This window comes from Colletes gigas, unplaced genomic scaffold (genome assembly GCF_013123115.1).
Source record: "Colletes gigas isolate AHSC1104 unplaced genomic scaffold, ASM1312311v1 Colletes_gigas_Sc00013, whole genome shotgun sequence".
NCBI classification, from domain to species: Eukaryota; Metazoa; Arthropoda; class Insecta; order Hymenoptera; family Colletidae; genus Colletes; species Colletes gigas.
The window spans coordinates 6,337,532-6,356,400 of record NW_025106642.1 but is presented as its reverse complement, the minus strand read 5'-3'; the positions used below and the strand labels follow the sequence as shown (position 1 = coordinate 6,356,400).

Here is an 18,869-nt window from a genome sequence, read left to right as displayed (position 1 = left end):
GAACAGACTGCAAGGCAACGAACCACGTCGGACACAAATGAATAGGTTTTCGCGAATAATGCCGGAGACGAGTATCGGTGTGGGTTCCCTACGAGTCGCAAGAGATCAAGTAAATACGAGAGATGACATTAGGGTGGCACTCGCATGTCGAAATCTAATTACAGGAACATAAGCGGCTCGAAATCTCCGGGGACCATAAACGTCGCGTCAACTCGCAGGGATTAAGTACAGCGCGTGCTGTTTGTATCATTAAGTAGCCGCGGCGATCGTTAATTTCGTCCACGAGGATCCTCGTGAGAAATCGATGCACGTCCAGGTGAGAAACATTTTCAAAAAAATTACACTTCGGACTATCGATCGTTGCAAACGCGTGTAGGAAACCGTATACGAGTCGATTCGATGCGCAAGATTCGAACAGGGGGGTTGAACGGAGCCAACCCCTAAGAACGGAGCGCGCAGACTCATTGCAAACACTGCGTGAAACTGATAAGAACCGTGCCGTGATACGGCATTCGTTATTTGGATACCTGCGATCAGAATGTAGATACAGCACGTATTGAATATCGTACTATCTCTTAAGAGAAGACCATTAATTTTCTCTATATTCGATATATCATGCACCCGGAGCACTCGACCGTTCTCTGGGTGGTTGAACGTCAGAAATATTATATCTCTCGCTTTTCGTAGCCGTGGTTAGAATTTATACCGACTTAAACAGACTTTAATGCTCGCAGAGAAAAGGAATAGATGATTCAGAATGACCTCTGCCACTATACTCGTATTCGACCGAAAGTGAGTCGTCGAAGCATCGGGCACCCCTGTGCGTCTCACAGAACGAGCATCAGAGAGATGCACCACTCTCGCGCGACTAATATGTTTACACGTTCGATGAACAGTCCTGCAGCTAGACGCACACACGTTCGCGTAGATGGGACCGCGGTTAAAAAGAGATCCCGGTCTCGTGGAGTGTCAAGTGGTGCACGATTAGTGTTCCCCATGCAGCGTTCATCTCTCACCGACCGAGATCGTCCCGACTCAGCAGTGCGCCGGGGTTCCACGACGACAATGGGGCGTCGTGATGTAACAACATGTGTCGCGTTCACAAGGCCCCCTCGTTGGCTGCTGCCTCTATGTACACCATAGGGCACCGGTAGAATGGGGACCACTTAGCAGCCCGCCAGCGGTATACAACAAACAGATTAAGCACCGGACAATAATAGACCCCCCGTTCTCCAAGCTCTCCGCGAGAACACCCTCTCCAGTCCCTTCTTCCAAGTGCGAACCACTCGAAATCACGACCGCTCGAGGAAGGGGGGCCAACGTGGTTTATTCAATTCGGGATACGAACGGCCAAACTGGCCCGATCATTAATTATCCACGACGGGGTAAATCGTGTATCGGGAATTTTACGAGTAGCTCGTTTCGGAAACTTGTCCACGGGAGGATCGTGTTTTACGAAACTTTAGTATCCGCGGATATAATGGCCCCGCTAACCGGCGATTAGCTGTCATTGAGAGCAGTGAATCATTTACGAAGCAGCGACTATTGATCCACGGTGGAAGCCACGAAGTTCCTGCGTTGGAAATTGATGGCTGGGAATTTATGAATCGTAAATGCTACGAATGAACGTTATCTCGCGCGTAACATTAATCGCATTTAGGGGTTGGGTGTAACGCGAATGTTCGTTTCGGTTTCGTTGCTCCTCTTTTGCGGTAGTATCAAGCTGCTCGGACGCGAGAAGAATTCGATCGACGCGACGCGATAAATAATGAGCGCACTTTCCTGTCGCTACGAGGTAGCTGATCGAGCGTGATCACGGTTCTTTGTAGGCACACTCTATCGATGGAATTCTGTGGAGTAGTATTTAATTTTTTTCTACTGTGACTTTATCATTTGGTTACAGATTAATTCTAATGAATTTTCTTGTTGCTCAGCGACTCTCGTGCTATAATCAAGTTACGAAGAAGAGAGTGAAAGAGTAAGAGCAACCAAGCAAGTACTGTGCAGAGATCGTAAGTTACCGAATATCCACAGACTTTGTCGAGGGGCAAGGGGATTACATACTCCGCCTAATGCCCTCCAAAAATCTCCGCCATCAGATTCTTAACGATTACGCTATCTCGACGTTACTTCTTCGCGAGTCTACTGGCACGACTGGAGGTAGCACGGTTAATTTCATTCGAGGACAACTTACGATCTCTGCATAGTAGGAAACCGCGTGAACCAGCGACGTAAAACTTTTAGTTTTCTGTTTCGATAACTCATTAGTAACCAGATACTAACGATCGTGCGTAGCAGGTAACGCCAAAGCTGGCTCCTAGCCAGCAATTTCAAGAAACGACCACGCGACAGTCATGGAGCAGACTTGTATTTCAGTCGTTTCAACTGAAAAAAATCAATGCAGCTCGAAGAAACTTCTGCCAAACACGCTGGAAATATTGAAGCCGCTACGACTCTAATTAATAGTCTGAAAGGGGTGGCAGCCCGTTAGCATCTGTCGTCGAAATCGGTCCGCGTCGAGCGTTGTCTCGCGATATCTGGAAAGGCCATGGTATGAGTTAATCAAAGGAAGAAACATTGTCGTTTAGCGTGTACCGAGCGCCATTAACTCGGCTCGTTCCGTCCAATTACTTTCGTTCAGCGGCTAACGACGTGGCCCGCGTCCTCTCTCCGAGATCCACATTCCGCGTCTGAGTACGCGGAGCCCTTGTCCCTTAAAGGCTGCCACGTCCGCGGTACACGGTGCTCCGGACACCTTTTTATCCAGGCGAATTCGAGGTTTAATAAGGGCGGCGGGGTTGCTCGCATCACCGGGAGCCCTTTGTGCGCCGAACGCCGCGATGCGTTATCTCGTGTGAGATACGGTAATAAAGGTATGGGAACGAGCACGTGGCACGCATAACTCATTCCCAGCCCGGGATATCGTCTCTTGATGGCTCTCGAACGTTTTGCGCGCATCGGTCGACACGCTCACGGCAACGAAAGCTGCGGGCTGGTCGATAAACCGAGCAGGCGTGTTGTTTTTAGGGTCTTCCACGCTCGCGTAGCAGAGATGGGAAAAACCAAGCTGTAACTTTTAGCGGTGTTCAGCGTAACGACGTCCAGAGTATTCAGGACGATGTCTATAATCTTTAAACCCGAACACCACCTCCAAGTATCGAAGTCTCCTCTCTGGAGTCGCTTAATGAAAGATAGACTCGGACCAAAAGGAACTCAAGTAAATATGAATCCCGAGAGATCCTCTCTTCACGTGTCATTAACCAGGGAAACCGTGAAATACGCATTGCGTCGGTGCACTCTCCAGTTTTGCCGGCTGTTGCAGCTCAACCACCGAGCCCTGGATTATTCGGGATTACGCGAGAGTGTTCGTTCGAGCTTATTTACAAGGCCGACTCGGTCCAGGATCCTCGTCGGTTCGGCTGGCTCGCGTCGTCGTATCTTCGCCGAAAACGTTACACAATGAGGAGACGTCACGCAATAGGACGCCGCCACGAGGACCTCTTATACCTGAGTAAAAGAAGGTCCAGAGCCGTGTTTTGGCAGACTTGTATTCGGCCAGGACTGCTCTTTTCAGCGAACCGGATACCAACGAGACTTTCAGAGGACCGATCGGCCTATTAGATACACTTGACTGAAAATGAATTCGATAGAAACTCCTCTCATCGGTTGTTCGGGAGTTGTCTGCACGCTATGAACGTTCCGCTATAGTGTTTTTCAAAGCAAGAGGCGCGATCCTTGAGGGGGTAGTTTTACATCCAGAGAGGAGGCGAAAGAAATTATGTCGTAGCAACTGAAAACGTTCAAAATCTTGGACAACGTGTATATACAACGATATACGAGTTTATCTGCAATTTGTTTAAACTCAAGTTATCTTGCGACTCCAACCATGCATTAAACGCTCTTAATTTCCATTCCACGCGAACGACCAGTAGAATTATTACTGAAACTGTCGCTTTATTATAAATGCATGTATACTTGCGTAACCGGAAACCTTTATATTATTTTATTTCAAGAAGTATGTTACATTTTGTATTTTTTAATAGAATTAATAGCCAGTACATCGATTTCGCAATTATCAACTCCAGCCATGCATTAAACGATATTAATTTTTCGTTCTACACGAATGGTCTGCAGAATGATCGCTGAAAATTTCACGGTATGGAACATATAGGTGCGAACTCCTACATTATTTTATTTTAATAAATGTACCACGTTTTGGTGTGCCTTGACCAGCTCGATGTGGATTTACCAAGCGCGAAACTACCACTCTTTGGAGCGTCTGCGAGTGAAAGATGACGAAAGGCGTTAGCCCAGGACCCCGAGTATCGCGCGGGTGTACAAATAATTCAGATGATAAACGAATTAAGTCGGAATGGGATGATGAAAGGCACATTTAGGGCGCAAGGAGGCCCCCCCCCGGCTGCCGCATTAATGCGAGGGCTGATGTAGCAGAACGTTTGACCCCTCGTCCCTTACGCGAAAACACTGCTCCAGAAGAGGACCAGTACGGGGTGAAACGTAGGGAGGAAAATGCACGTGCTCGACTCATGAATCAAGTCGTATTAGCGAGGGCATAGCAGGACTGGTGGGCGCCAATCTACCACTCCAACTTCAAGTAGATTGGATTTCTGAACTTTATTCAATTATACGAGAACGAGGCTACCGAAACGAATAGGAGCGCGTCACTGATGACTTTACGCGAATGATACGCTGCTGTATTACACAGGATGAGTAGTATAACTTCTTCGCCTTGAACAATTCCTAAAGTATTCTATATAAAAATTTTAAAAAGTAGAATTCATGTCGAACCATTCAGAACACCCCATTGAAGCCACGAATCTCCATCTAAGTACCTCTGGGTCGACGACGACGCAAATGTAGATTTATCTGGATAACAGAAAGGGTTGAAAAGGACTCACAGAAGAAAGACGACTATACATGGTCATAGTGAAGCTCAATCTCCAGAATCTTACGGAGAGAATGTTCGATGTTCGGGGGATATCTTGAACGGTCATCGATATACTCGGACAGGTATTCGCCATGCATGTTTTTACGATCGAGGCATAAAAGGTGGCTTGAAAGCACCAGTATCTTGCAATGCTAGCTATTTTTCTTCTTGAACATCTGCCGTTGCTAGGTACGGATCGGCGTCGCAGCTCGAAGGGTTGTTCCTCGTACGCGAACGAAAAGAACAATGATGGTGATACTCATCGTTGCACATTTATTACACATGAATTTATTAGGTGATACCATAATTGCCTGCCTTCTTTAAATTAACATTTTATAGCGATAACAATTTTTTCACACGTTTTCAATCAGACATAATTCTTCCCTCTCTCTAGAATATTGACTAAAAAAATGTTATTACATAAAATAATAGACGAAGCGTTCTAGTAGTTTATATAACTCTTTTTTGCACGAGCGACCACCGACGGTGTTACAACATGGCGTCCGGAGGCAGACGCGTTCTACACTTACCTTCTCACGGTCTCGTATGTAACGAAGACGTTAAATAAATACTAATTAAAATCACTGCTGGTTAAATCGTTTGTTTATTCTACTGTACGTTTTAAAAAACACGGTGGCTATAAAATTAGTCCCGTGTTAAAGAGATAAGCGTCACGGTGCTCGTGGCGATGCAGTCTCTGTTTCTTATTCGAATGTCGAATATTCAAATGACCCTTGCGACGGGATTATCGACGCGAATGATCGTGCGCGGAATCCTCATGCGACCCTATTGTCAGGACAATACGTTCTCCGGTGACTTGTTTCTATTCTGAGAATTCATTTGCGGAAAAGTCGCGGTCTGGCGCGATACGGAATGGCGCGTTCATGTCTCCTCGCGGCCATTAATAATAAAAGAAAGACTGGAAGGTGGAAATTATCGCTTCCGTTCTTGCGACAACGCGAATTTACAACCTCCCTCTTTATCGCGCAATTTAACTTACGTTCGAGTATATTTGTCACGTTACATTTCCGAACCTGGAACAATTCTTAAACAGTGTTCCAGACTAAAAGTTAAATCACAGGTAAACGAGAAGGATCGTACGAGGACGATCGAAGTCAAATGTTGGGCGCTCGATGCATTTTCTACGGAAGAAATGGCCAAAATGTTTCCGTCCATCCCGGATAAATTGACGCGCAATCGCGATAATTAATCTCGTAAACAAAGTTGGAGTTTTCATACCTAGGGAACGAGTGGAGAAAAATAAATAAAGAGGAGAGAGAAATACGAGGGATCGAAAGGGTGAAAATGCGCGCGATGGTGCGCAGCCAGCGGCCGCGCGTCAGAAGCGAACCCGGGGGGGGAGGTATGGGAGGAGGCGTGGCGAGGACGCGCACACTCCACGTGACCCTGTCGTTTCGGAGGGCGGGACTTACGGAACCCGGCACACAACTACAACGGCAGTAGAACGGGCCGGTGGTCTGTCTGTCGTCGCGCGCGCGGAACACCTCGAGTTGCGCTCGTTCCGCGTACAACACCTGCCGATTGCTCGGTCTCGTGCACTCGATTCCCATTCGTGACATTTCGACAGTGCCGTAGCCCGCGAACGCGACAGAATCGGGAAGAAAACAACGCAACAACATGGACGATAACAAAACGCTGATAGAGACAACGACCCTCGTCCACGCGACGCAACGAGGTTGATCTCCCCCCAAAGAAACCGAAACGCTGCCGAAAGGTACCCGCGAACATAGAGCGAAACGCAGCGACATGTTGCTACCCCAAGACATGATGGCAGCCCAGTCGAAGATGCTCTATCAGATGAACAAGTACTACGGCGAACGGGTGCAGGCCCGCATGGGCCAGGTTCAAAAGACCATTCGGGAAGTGTGCAAGGTGGTGCAGGACGTGCTGAAGGAGGTGGAGGTTCAAGAGCCGCGGTTCATATCGTCTCTGACCGAGTGCAACGGCCGCTACGAGGGCCTCGAGGTAATCTCGCCCGGCGAGTTCGAGGTGGTCCTCTACCTGAATCAGATGGGTGTGTTCAACTTCGTCGACGACGGCACCCTGCCGGGCTGCGCCGTTCTGAAGCTCAGCGACGGACGGAAGAGGTCCATGTCGCTCTGGGTCGAGTTCATCACCGCCTCCGGTTACCTGTCCGCCAGGAAGATACGTTCGCGATTTCAGACCCTGGTGGCACAGGCATGCGACAAGTGCACCTACAGAGACTCCGTGAAGATGATAGCGGACACGACGGAAGTGAAGCTTCGGATCAGAGAGAGATACGTGGTGCAGATCACGCCAGCGTTCAAATGCTCGGGCGTATGGCCGAGATCGGCGGCCCACTGGCCGATCCCCCACATACCCTGGCCGCATCCGAATCTCGTGGCCGAGGTGAAAACCGAGGGCTTCGATCTATTATCCAAGGAGAGCGTGGCCCTGCAAGGCAAACAATCCGCCATGGAGGGCGACGCTTGGGTTCTCTCGTTCACGGAAGCTGAGACCAGACTGCTACACGGGGGCTGTCGCAGAAGATGCTTGAGTATACTGAAGACTCTAAGGGACAGACACCTAGATCTTCCTGGCAACCCAGTTTCCAGCTACCACATGAAGACGCTGTTGCTCTACGAATGCGAGAAGCATCCCCTCGAGACAGAGTGGGACGAGGGGAGTCTGGCGGACCGCATCAACGGCATCTTCCTGCAGCTGATATCCTGCCTTCAATGTCGAAGGTGTCCTCATTACTTCCTGCCTAACTTGGATCTGTTCAAGGGGAAGTCGCCCAGCGGGCTGGAGAACGCCGCGAAGCAAGTGTGGAGACTCTCCAGGGAGTTGCTCACGAACAGTCGTGCTTTGGAGAAGCTTTAGCCGGAAACCGTGTTGCCTGGCTAGGGCATGGGAGTTTCGCGCGTTCGGAACGTTGCTTTCGCGGCAGTTTCCTTTTATCCGCTTTTATACCCTCGCCGCAAACGTGGACGGTCCGCTTTCACCCGTTATTTTCTACTTGCTTGAACGTATCGGGCTAGGAAGATCGTGTAACCGCGCCTCGACACTTAATCCCTTGCCTCGCGATTTAATTTGAGACGCAGCGTGTCTCGGTGAGAGAAAAATTTGAAAAACAAAACAGAATCGCGTTCGACGGGCATCGGCTGCTCTCACGTTCGCGTGAATTCCACAATTCCATCGATCTCTACAGAATTTTGTACGTAAATTACAACAGTGGCCGGCGGCAGATGAACAATTAAGTGTTGAACGTGTTATTCCTCTTCTTGTTCGGTAAACGTCAAGCTTCGATTGGCGTACAGGCGCGCTTCGTGTCCGGTGCAATATGAAGTTATGTTTTTTCGCGCGAAAACTATTGTTGCTAGGTTTTAGTTTCCTATATCGCGTGACCGAAATCGATTCATGGGAGGGAACATTAAATTTTCATCGAACCAATCGTGGACGTCGATCGAGTTGGTCGATGATCGACGATCCACTCGAAAATATCGATCACCGTGTTTTTATACGACCGAAGCTTCCGCTTGAAACTGGAATCTCCGCGCTTACTAACGCAGATTAAACTGCCACGCACTCGAGCGCCGAATCGTCGACATAGCGTTACAATATTACGAGCGATTAATTAACTACTCCGTTAGCTACTCTTACCTGTTTAATATGGCTGATGTGAATATCGTCGTGTGATCCGTTGTCGTTATTAATCTAATGTTTATAATCGGTTAGCAGCGAGAGCTTCCGACGGTAGTTGGACACTACGCATTGTTATATGTACATACTTTTTTATATTATTTAAACGATATTTATTTTTACTCGAATCGCTGTTCGAACACATGATTGTAAATAATTAATAAACGCATTTCGTCTCGTATACAACGCCTGCGTACTCAATCGAACGAAACCTTCCCACGCGCGAAATAAACCGGAAAAGTATTAACAGATAGTTTCAAAACCCAACCCTTATCAGTCTTCTCTACTCGTAATTAGATATCGTTACAAATTAGCAACGGAAGTAAAAATATCATGGAATTCTACGAACGACGGGAACAAATTTGTTCGTCCTACGATAAATATACACCGATGTCATTGCTAATTAGCTTGTGCATCCAACTATAGTCCACCAATCTGAAGTTGAGAAGCTCCTACGCGTTTCTGATTATAAGAACAAGTTTCTCTTGTACCGTACAAGGTTCGAACGTATTCTGCAAGTTTTCTTTGCCATGTAAATTAGAAGAGAATGGACATATCGTATGAAAATAATTATGCAATTGCACGAGGACGAGGCGCGACTGGAACAGGCTGGATTTTATTTTCAAATATTCTGGTCCTGAAAATACTCTCACCGTGTTTGCACGTATCCCGCGAGGTTAGATATAAATACTTTCATGGTGTTAATATAAAAACAGATTAAATCTTACGGTACAAAGAACACGATAAATACAAAACAATGTAAACGAGGGAAAGATAGCAAGAAACACCTCGCGTACAATGTAATTTGAAAAATAAAATAGCAGCGGCCTTCAACGGAGAGCAAAATAACGTATGCGAGTAAAGAGAGGTATAGATTACAGCTACAAGCAATAATTAACCTAGCCCCGACGGCTAACTAGTCCCTAGAGGAACACCCAGTAGAATTTATCTCAATAATTCGTTATTATGACGGCCGACGAATTGCTGATAATTTTTCACCGTCCAGTCGATTCGTGGCTCGCGATATAAAAGACGGGTACTTAAAACCATCGGGACCGTAATTATTATCTACGATATTAACACTTCTATACGTGCTCGTGGAGATTGAAACGCCTCGTGAAAGCATCGCTACCGAGTTTCATGGCCGCTACACGCCCACGAGGGCCGGTCGTGTCCTTATCTTAATTCACTCCTGAAATTTCTCCGCTTATCTTTCCCGCGGCAACGACACGCTGCCACTCAGTTTCCGCGCTCGCTGCAATCGTTACGGGATTTACGTTATTATTATTGCCCCGTAAAACAAAGTAAGAGAGAGGGATATTCACGGCGAACGCGCCCCAATGAAGCACACTTTACGCGCCGTATCTCGCAGTTCCCTCCGCGATTTACAAGCCTTAATGGTAGAGTTATCGGTGTCGTCGTTAAACGTAGATTTTATACCGACTTTTTGCGCCGGCGACCGGCCGGTTCTGAATAAAATGCCTGTAAATAAAACCAGCCCGCCTCCTTTCACGGTCCTTCTGATAAGTCAGGATACTGCTCTCGGACCGAACGCGGACGAATTTCTTATTTTAGCAAACCGAGAACACGCGGCGCAACCTTGAGACCGGGAACAGGAACGGGAACCTCTGAACTCCATTGGATGCAGGATTGGCTAGTGGAAATTATCTATTCGATGGAAGGGCGTTTGACTCAGGGTGGTCCTTCAACGACGTATCGAACGAAAAAAGTCTCGATCAGTCTCGGGTTAATCGACTTTAGATATTCTTTGAACCAAGATTTTTCATGCAAAATATCATTTAACGATATTTCTAACATGGAGAAAGGAAGACTATCTACTACTCGTACGAACTGCATACTGCACTATGTAGATATATCAACAAGTTTAGCGCGAACTTGTAACCGAGGCAGTGGCTTAGGCGCAGATAAATAAGTGGCAGGAGTGAGGCCAAACGATTAGTCCAACGCCTAGCCAGCGAGTGTCATCTGATACTGTTTAAGAGAAGCAAGACCACGGAAGTATGATAAGGAGAAACGATGAACCGAGTCTGGGATCTTATTTAACTTGTTGAGCTATACCATTCGATGCAACAGCTAGAACACCTATTGCCTGACCATCGCTTTATAAAAATCGGTATAATATAGTTACGGAGTCGGCCCATATTTTGTGACGATCGTAACTACGAATAGTTTCTGCAACTCCTAAACGTGGCATCGATAAATTATGGTAAAAATATAAACGATATTATGTATCTACACAATGCTTAGATCACTTGTCCTTTTATCTTGGGACAACTGCGGTATCTACACCCTCGAGAACAATATGGAAATTCCGTCTATTGAAACTAAAACTGTATAGCTTAAGATATGAAAATATCGACCCATTTACTTGAATTTACGACTTATTCTTACCTAACCATTACCATTATACGTTCGCATAGACTTCTTCGTGGAAAACTGTGCGTCCTTCGGACATGATTTATGCGAAACTATTATATTTTGCAATTACCCGGACTCGATTCTGAATACAACACAGCTCAAAAGTACTTCGTTCGAATAAAAAGATAAATAATTGGCGATCGACTATGGAACGAAGCGACCCTATCGAACGATGAACAAACGTATGCCCGTTGTTGGGCAAAGGTACCTAGCCAAGCGTGATTCGGGGATCGTGCGATCTCCACCATAACTAAAATTTCGGGGCAGCTCGAAAGGGGTTGCGGAGGAATGGCCGTGCCCCGCGCGTCCACGGGCACGAAATAAAACGAGTCTAATCTGCATAATTCATGGGGGAAGAAGGGCTCGAGTTTGGGGTTAGCCGCGCCGTTGCCTTCGTCCTTCGAAGAGCCGCGTAACGTATAGGCAAACGGAGTCGCGGGATCGATCTTGTCGGTCCGGCAAGACAGGCCACGCCCCGTTTCGAGAGCCAGTCGTACGATTGGTCGAGCGGGTGGCCACGTGGCGTGGCCTGGGTTAGGTCTCGGTTAGAGCTGGTTCCTCAGCACGCCTTCGCTCGACCCGCTAGAGCGGGCGGTGCGGAGGAGGTGAACGACAGCGCAGTCGACAATCTGCTCCTGCACGGAGTCGCTCGCACACCTTCTCCTCCCGCTTATCGCTCGTGTCTCCGGCGCTTCACCGGCATCCCTTCAGCGACGCGACGCGCCGCGCGAGGAAAACCGACCGAGAGGAACGGGTCCACGGAACGAGTTTTAAAGTTTTCGTCGGTCAGCAACGACCGAGTCCCTCGGTCAGGTCGCACGGGGCCGTAACGACCGCGTAGGCTAGATGGAACGTCAGGGAAGAACGGCGTCTCGCTGAAACCGCGAGGATTCTAGGTCGTCGGGGGCGTCGATCACGATGACGCGGTGATCGGTGGGAAAGACTCGACAGAGGAGCCGCTACGTAGGCTTTGGGCCGCCGCAACGATGCTGTTGCCGGCCGATATGCTTGCGGCCCAGTCCAAGATGGTGTACCAGATCAACAAGTACTTCGGCGAGAGGGTGATGACCAGGAAAAGCCAAGTGATGAAGACGATACAGGAGGTCTGTCGCGTTGTGCAGGACGTGTTAAAGGAGGTCGAAGTGCAGGAGCCTAGGTTCATATCCTCGTTGACGGACTACAACGGTCGGTTCGACGGGCTGGACGTGATCTCGCCGACGGAGTTCGAGATCGTGATCTACCTAAACCAGATGGGGGTTCTGAATTTCGTGGACGACGGCACGCTGCCCGGCTGTGCCGTGCTGAAGCTCAGCGACGGACGGAAGAGGTCCATGTCCCTTTGGGTAGAGTTCATTACCGCGTCGGGTTATCTGTCCGCTAGAAAGATACGCTCGAGGTTTCAAACTCTGGTGGCGCAAGCCTGCGACAAGTGCGCTTACAGGGACTCCGTGAAGATGATAGCCGACACCACGGAAGTGAAGCTTCGGATCAGAGAGAGATACGTGGTGCAGATCACACCAGCGTTCAAATGCGCGGGGCTCTGGCCACGATCGGCCTCCCACTGGCCCATAGCTCATATACCTTGGCCCCATCCGAACATCGTCGCGGAAGTAAAGACAGAGGGTTTCGATATGCTGTCCAAAGAGTGCATAGGCTTGCAGGGAAAGCAATCCGCGATGGAGGGAGACGCCTGGGCGTTATCGTTCATAGACGCCGAGAATCGGCTGCTCCAAGGCGGCAGCAGAAAACGTTGCCTGAGCATCCTGAAGACTCTGAGGGATCGACACCTCGATCTACCGGGCAACCCTGTCACCAGCTATCACATGAAGACCCTGTTGCTTTACGAGTGCGAGAAACACCCGCACGAGATCGAGTGGGACGAGACGTGTATCGGTGACCGTATCAACGGGATTCTATTGCAACTGATCTCCTGCCTGCAGTGTCGCAGGTGTCCTCACTATTTCTTGCCAAATCTCGATCTATTCAAGGGAAAGTCGCCCAGCGGGCTGGAGAACGCCGCGAAGCAAGTGTGGAGACTCACCAGGGAGCTGCTGACCAACAGTCGCGCTCTCGAGAAGCTGTAGTCGAGCCAAACGACCAGACGACGAGGATTATCCAAGACGACATCGACGACTCTGTGCCCGCAGACGTGTAGTGTGTGCTCGCAACGATCGTTGACGAGATCAATTGCGCATGCATGAGTGATTCTGTGATCCACGGGCCCCGCGGACGATCGAATCAGTGCCATAAAATACGCTGTCGTTCCGCATCTCCTTTCGTTCCGCGGCAGAACGTTCCTCGACCCGATACAGGTCGCCGACGGCAGCTCGCGCCGAATCGCGAAACATCGGCGTTTGCTCTTAACCGGTGATAACCATTATTCGTTTGCACATTGTATCGTACGCGTTGCTCGACTCCGCACTCGAGAAACGCGAGATTAAAACCAGATCGAACGCGATTTCGAGAGCAATTTAACGGTCCATCGTCATCTTCCGGTATCGACGACGTTCAGCGCGAGTCACCGGTTACGGGTTCGCTTAGTCTTTTTCTTCTAATCGACTGTCCTGTCCCCGCCGCAATGTAAATACATCTTAAAAGATATTTATTGAAGTGTAAACGAAATTGTGAAATACAATGCTATTTATATGGAACCGTAGACCACGGTGTTGCTATTGTCGTCATTTCGTCTTACGAGCACCACCCACCTCCTTTTACCTACGAATCTTCGAGAGATCGAGCCACCGTAAATATCGATCGTTAAACGTTCCAAGGTGGAACCGGAGCTAGGCCTCGTAAATTTTACGCCCGATTCTTGCGCCTTTTTGTGCGCCTCTCCACTGGAGATCGAGTGGAACCAGTCCAGACGAATAAAATTCCGACGACGAATTCCAGTTCGAGGAAACGAAATGTTTAATGCGCTCGCCTGTCGATTTCGCCGACGGTAATAATTTTCCTTGGTGTTTTGTCTAACCGAATATTTTGACGTGCACGGCTTTGAAACGCTGTTCTAGTAGGACAGGACGCTCTTTGGCCGGACGATGAATTCGACATTATCTCGAGGAAACGGAATATTTAATTGCCGCGATAAAGAAACGCGTAGTTTCCGGCGTGTTTTGACTACCAAAGTTTTAATATTTTTAAAAATCTCGGTTCGTGATTGGATGGAAATAGAGGGTATTCTACTCGCTGAGTAAACGCACGATCGAATCGCAATTTCCAGTGAATTTGATTTTTATAATTATGAATTGAGTTTCCCGATGATGAAAATGTCATTCTAGTCAAACAACGTCGATTGTCTCTTTTAGATCGAGTAGACAGGATCGTTCTTCTTGCTATTTTTCTCATGCACGTCTATACTTTGAATGTGTGTGAAAATCTATTAGTCAGTCGACTACTAGTTTCGCACCACGATAAACAAATATGTCGTTATCTGAACAAGCCAACTAGCTGCACGTTATTTACACACCAGCTAATATCTCTATTGTAAAATTCGAAGAACGGTCGTTACGCGGCAATCAACGGTATTTATCGTAAAATATTACCGCTCGTAAAAAACGTGTTTTATGCCAGTCGTGGTTAGAATCCTGAAATCATGGTAAGTTCAGTGAGAATTTAAGTGTTTCTCTTTTCTGTTTCTGCTCTTGTGCGAATCGAGAATAATATCGAACAACAGTTGAACCTTAACCGATGATCATTAATGGGTATTCTAGTCTGTCTTACTTTTTGTTTGCAATTTCTTATAGTTTGAGATCTCAAAGATACGCTGTTAAACAATTTTATCAAAATTCATATAAATACGTCAGCTACGCGGTAGTGGATCTAGAAGATCTCTAATGTATATCCCTATATATTTAAGATCAGGTTGGACAACACCCTCTGACTCTTTCTCGCCATTGAGCAAATTATTATTATATAAAAATGATATGTATATTGTACTTATCTATACAATAAAGACGTTTAATAATAATAACAGCTTCAGTGGAGTGTGAAGGGTTAAATTCCTAGTCAGAATGTCTGAAACTACGATAGAACGGTGTCGCGTTGTGCATAAAGATAGCGCAATCGACGCGAGCGCATACGACGTTGTTTACGACTTCATTTTAATGGCATTTGCAACGTTGCTTAAGAGAATATAAAAATAATTGTTCAAGAAATGTTATTATCGGCCCCTCAAAGCATTCAGACGATTTTTACGTTCCATTCGACCCGTGATAACATGAAAAGCCTTGACAAGGCAGAGATAGAACGAACAGAGATGAAGAACATTCAATGACACGCCATCGAACAGAGTTATTGTTAACGAACTCTCCTAGAAATGTTTCTTCGTTGGTATTGGGTAGACGAAGTTCGAGAAATACTATATTAAATGATCTACTTGACACAGCACGAAAGCAAGAGAACAAATGAGAGGCAGATTTACGCGTGTAATCGATTTCGACCGTCCGATGGGAACATCTCCGCGTAACTGACGCAAACGAGCGCAAACCTGGCAGGAATTCAAACAACAATTACTAATATCCGTGTTTACCGTGCGTGCATCAGGGAAACTTCAAATAGCTTCGTGAGGGAAAACGGAACGCGTGCATAATCCGCGTAAGCGAGAAGCAGAATCTGCTACTCTGTCTTAATAAGTGTCTATGCACTACCATTGATTAGCGATCGCAAGGTATCGACGATATAATTAATATTAGTGTCTAATAGGCGACAGGATTCGATAAATCATAGCTAATTACTATCTGGAAAAGGTGTTGGGATTCTCACGGAAACGAGTTAAGCGGACTTGATTTACCACTTTTCAATTTTTCATGCCTGGTAATTTGTTATTTTATCACCTTACTTCCTTGAGAACTATTCAGCTTTACGAAGTCTGCACTTATATTCGCGTATGTCATTTGAAAAGTGACGTTTTTTTACTGATTTAGGTCTTCTGTACGGTCAATACGTTATACAGAGTGTTTCAAAACGCATGGACGTAACTTCAGAGGCGAATGCAACATGCTAAAGTTAGAAAAAAAGGTTCATAGTCCGATATAATCTTGCTTTCGGATTACATCGATCTTTATTCTAATATTACGTAGATAAAATGTGGACTGTAGACTGTATCTTTAACTACAGGTAGACAAATATTTCAGGATAATGGAGTATTCTTGTCACGATCGAGTGGAGATTTTAAAAGGCTCTTACTGCATAAAATTACTTTGGGACCTCTAACTCTTCGCTACCTGAAACACACTACTACATCTTTCTATTTTAGAGTGTCTGTTACTGCATTAGGACAGATTTGCAAGGTACGTTCTCACAAAAAAAAACACGTAATCCCTGGTGATTTCTAGTGACACGATCGTTCATTAAACATCAATACATTATTCAACGTCTCTTGAATTAGAATGCTTCGAAATTCTTCTTAATATCAATTATATTCCCTTTCCGTTTTGAAGCTTGCACAGACTAATCTCTGAATATAAATTTTCAAATGAACAAGCATGAGACCACACGATAAAAAAAATACGTGGAGCTCGCAATATGAGTTTATGGTTGTGGGAGGCATCTTGGATGATTTTTATCGTCGCACAACGCGAAGTAAATTAAAATTTCCCGTCGTTGTTGGAACACGTTTCGCGAGATTTTATCGCCCGGCGGATTTCATCGTGCGAAATCAGCAATTAAGGTTATATTATAATATTTAGAATAACCACGACACGCTCGTATCGTTTTCCCGTTACGCGACCAAGGATCTCGAGATAGTTACCGGTCGACTTTTGTTTTCTGTTTTATTTCACGTCAAAGTCGCGGTAATTGTCAGATAAACATGCAAATTTATTCATCGGTGTAATTTGTTGCACGCATGACTGCTTAATATTTAATCCACGAACGAGGGACCGACGATAGCGTATACGCTAAAGAATTCCGAATTTAACAACCGTGTTATAATGTTGTCGCGCGAGTCGTTTGTCTTCTCTGTTAACCGTGGAACGTGCCTTTTCTTTAGAGAACGGCCACATTCTCCAACATTTATTTGTTTCGCGTTTGCTTGTTCGTCGATCTTGAGCTCCAATCGATTGCACGACTGTCCAGGAACGCTAAAATTCACGTAATGTAATGTACCAACCCTCGGTAAACGTTGATGGGTCGTCAATAATCCGTAAATATTATGCAACGAAGATTTTTAACGGCAGAAAACGCGCGTGATAAACATCAGTTTTGACTGCAAGCGTTATTACAAATAAAAAAAAAAGGAAATAGATTGGATAACAGATTTTCTACAGTGGCGTCGAGTTGAGCCGCTTTGGAGAATCGACTTTTCGAAAGATTTATGGTAGAATAGGGCAACGAAGGCTCTACTGTAATCATTCGACGATCGTGCTTTCCTCGACGGTGTATCTACCGGCTCGAAGATGTTTTGGAAACGAGCTCCTCGATTTACGGACGAACAATCGAATCGATTTAAAGCAGCGAACAAGCTGGATTACGAAATCCGCGGGCCCCCAGATAGGGCCCCGCGCGGCCCGGCGAAAAGGAAGCGGCGAAATTACGGCCACAGAACCGTCGAAGTTATCGAAGCGGCGAGAAACACGGCGGAGCGACGAGCAACACCGGGGGAAAAGGAGAGACGAAGAAACGCGAGGGGCGGGGAAGAGAAGATCCAGACATGGTATGCTAATGAGGGTACCAGCTTTCCTCTTTTTTGTCGCGACGTTCTTGCGGGCCCCGTACAGATTCTATACATCGAACCGCCTCTCACGATCCGGTCTTGAAATTCGTCCTCGCCGCGCTGAATCCTCGTGGCAGTGGGAAACAAAGGCCGAAATCCATGAAAACGGAGTGGACAAAAGCGTGGACGAGGGAGGAGAATCAGCTCGAGGGGGTACCCTCGTTCGAGGAAGTCTACTTCCTTTTGTATTGGATAATTTGTATACCGTGTAAACGTGTTCCTAAAAGATAAGCCCAAGTTGCGTGTACGGAAGAAACAAATAGCTACAGTATCGAAACGGGTGTGGAACTATAAATATCAAAATGAAATCAGTTTCCAGATTTACACCACCTTCGTAATTACCACGGCTCTCAGAAAGCTGCTCTCGAGAGTAGAATTCCCATCTAGTCGGAGAGCAGAAGTTCTACCCGCGAATGGAATCGAAGGAGCGTAGGCAGAAAGGCGATGGTTGCGCGCTGGCCGTGTCGGGCCCCGAAGTCCCTTCAGTCTTCGGGGCGATCCGGGGCCCGGTCCCCACGGCTCTGCCCGGGACCTCCGCTATAAAACGCTCAGATAAAGCCGCGATGTTTATATGCGGGGATCGCAGCGAGAGAAGAGAGGAGTGCCGTGTAGAAGGAGAGATATACCTGCGGGCCGCGCGCCGACAAAATAATAAGACAAAAGCCGGGGGTGGACGATGCGAGCGAGCGTGGTGGTGGGAGGGGGGGGGGCAGGGGGCCTTTCGCGGCCAGACGAAGGGACAAGGACGCGAGACGGGGACCGCGTAGCGAGATCGTCGGAGAGGGAGGAAGAAAAGACGAGAGAGGAGAGGAGACAGGGGGCGAGGATACGAAAGAGGGAGGAAGGAACAGAAGGGGGGGAGCTCTGCGTCGTATCAGAGACGGTAGATAGGTCGAGGGGAGCCGAAAGGGGGGCAACCAGAAAAGGAGAAAACCGGACAGGAATGCATGGATGAATGCGCTGCGTTGCAGGCTACACCCGAGCGCTGCGCTTATCTCGCGAGAGCGGACCGAGCTCTCGTTAAACTTCTCTCTGCGTGGCTTCATCGGATTCGATCGATCGCGCGGTGTGGTGTGCGTGAAGGAC

At 47.2% G+C, this 18,869-nt stretch overlaps 3 protein-coding genes across 3 annotated transcripts in view; 2 read left to right on the top strand and 1 right to left on the bottom strand.

Annotated features, from left to right (window-relative positions):
- LOC122399379 (neurobeachin) overlaps positions 1 to 18,869 on the bottom strand; it is a 197,740-nt gene that overhangs the window by 23,668 nt on the left and 155,203 nt on the right. The window lies entirely within an intron of this gene.
- LOC122399381 (protein mab-21-like) lies at positions 6,410 to 8,775 on the top strand. The gene has a single exon (XM_043400031.1). The coding sequence runs from the start codon at positions 6,716 to 6,718 to the stop codon at positions 7,811 to 7,813; it is 1,098 nt and encodes a 365-aa protein (XP_043255966.1). The 5' UTR covers positions 6,410 to 6,715; the 3' UTR covers positions 7,814 to 8,775.
- On the top strand, positions 11,625 to 13,759 carry LOC122399380 (protein mab-21). The gene has a single exon (XM_043400030.1). It carries the CDS (start codon positions 12,058 to 12,060, stop codon positions 13,153 to 13,155), a length of 1,098 nt encoding a protein of 365 aa, XP_043255965.1. The 5' UTR covers positions 11,625 to 12,057; the 3' UTR covers positions 13,156 to 13,759.